Source organism: Beauveria bassiana, assembly GCF_000280675.1.
Source record: "Beauveria bassiana ARSEF 2860 unplaced genomic scaffold BBA_S00062, whole genome shotgun sequence".
Lineage (NCBI taxonomy): Eukaryota > Fungi > Ascomycota > Sordariomycetes > Hypocreales > Cordycipitaceae > Beauveria > Beauveria bassiana.
Genome location: NW_007930897.1, coordinates 5,031 through 6,169, shown reverse-complemented (window position 1 = coordinate 6,169; position 1,139 = coordinate 5,031). Strand labels below are relative to the sequence as shown.

The window sequence follows — 1,139 nt, the reverse complement described above, 5'->3', positions numbered from 1 at the left end:
GCCCACGCGTGATAACATACTTTAAAATCGATCATAAGATCTAAGCTAAATAGATTACACTAGTAAAACACCGAGACCTTTTATGGGTTAGAGTGAATAGAATCACTATCCTTAACCTCTATAACAGGCTAGAGGTTAAGAGCACACTTCCGGCGATATGAACGCCTTCCACACCTCCTGGCAGGCAGACCGACCAGCCTCGCAAGATGGCTGTTAAGGCGGTTTGAGATGCTCAGGCGAACCGTTTGCACTATTAGAAGCCTTGTGTCAAAGCCTGCCACATGCCATATACACCGCCAACTGGCCACAGAGCAGTGAGAGAGCGCCTCGCATGTTGCGTTAGCGCAGTTGCGTCTGAGCATCGATAGTTCATTTGCCAAAATTCGTCGTCAAAGTGGTAGCTTGGTAACTCTCTCAGAGACGCGTTTGGAGGATTATGTTTCAGCGCAACCGTCAACTGACGCCTGTGTAGGGGTGAGCCGTGACATGCACACTGGTTCGAAATAGCCTTTGAAATTTACTTCTCTATTCTTTTTCTTTGCTGCTCCGTATCCAAACAAAAAGTCATTCTAAGATGGGGCTTGTCTTGGCTTCGTGAGAGCCATCCTTCATGGGAAAACGCTCAAGCATACCAAAAAGCCTCCTTGCCCAGCGCTCGACACCCATCTCCTGCACCTGCCGAGACAGCGCCTCATGGCTCATCGTTTTCTCCTCCTCCGTTACCGTCAGCGCCATGTAAATCTCGTGCGCCACCGCGGACACGTCCCAAGGATTAATCACGACCGCGTTGCTCAGTGCCCCCGCGGTGCCGCTAAACTCGGAGAGAATGAGCGTGCCACGGCGGTCGCGCTGGCAGATGCTGTACTCGAGCGCTGTCGTACTAATACCTTCACGGACGCTCGTGATGAGCGCCACGTCGCTCTGCCGCAGCAGCGCAAAGTACGCGTCCTGCTGCGGCGGCAGCGGCGAGAGCTGCACGGGCGTATGCCTCAGCGAGCCATAGCGCGAGTTGATGGTCGCGACGAGGAGATTGACGCGCGACGCAAACTCGGCCTCCTCGGTGCCGCCGGCCTCGAGCATGGCAGGGCTTGTGAGCTGCAAGAGAACGGCCTTTTCTTGCCACTCGGGATGGTCGTGCA

At 54.4% G+C, this 1,139-nt stretch overlaps 1 protein-coding gene across 1 annotated transcript; it reads right to left on the bottom strand.

Annotated features, from left to right (window-relative positions):
• Nucleotides 1-564: 564 nt before the first annotated feature.
• Nucleotides 565-1,080, bottom strand: BBA_09664 (glycosyltransferase family 20; the record flags this gene model as incomplete). The annotated part of the gene is made up of 1 exon (XM_008604761.1): nt 565-1,080. The coding sequence occupies one exon, from the start codon at nt 1,078-1,080 to the stop codon at nt 565-567; it is 516 nt and encodes a 171-aa protein (XP_008602983.1).
• Between the last annotated feature and the right edge of the window lie 59 nt (nt 1,081-1,139).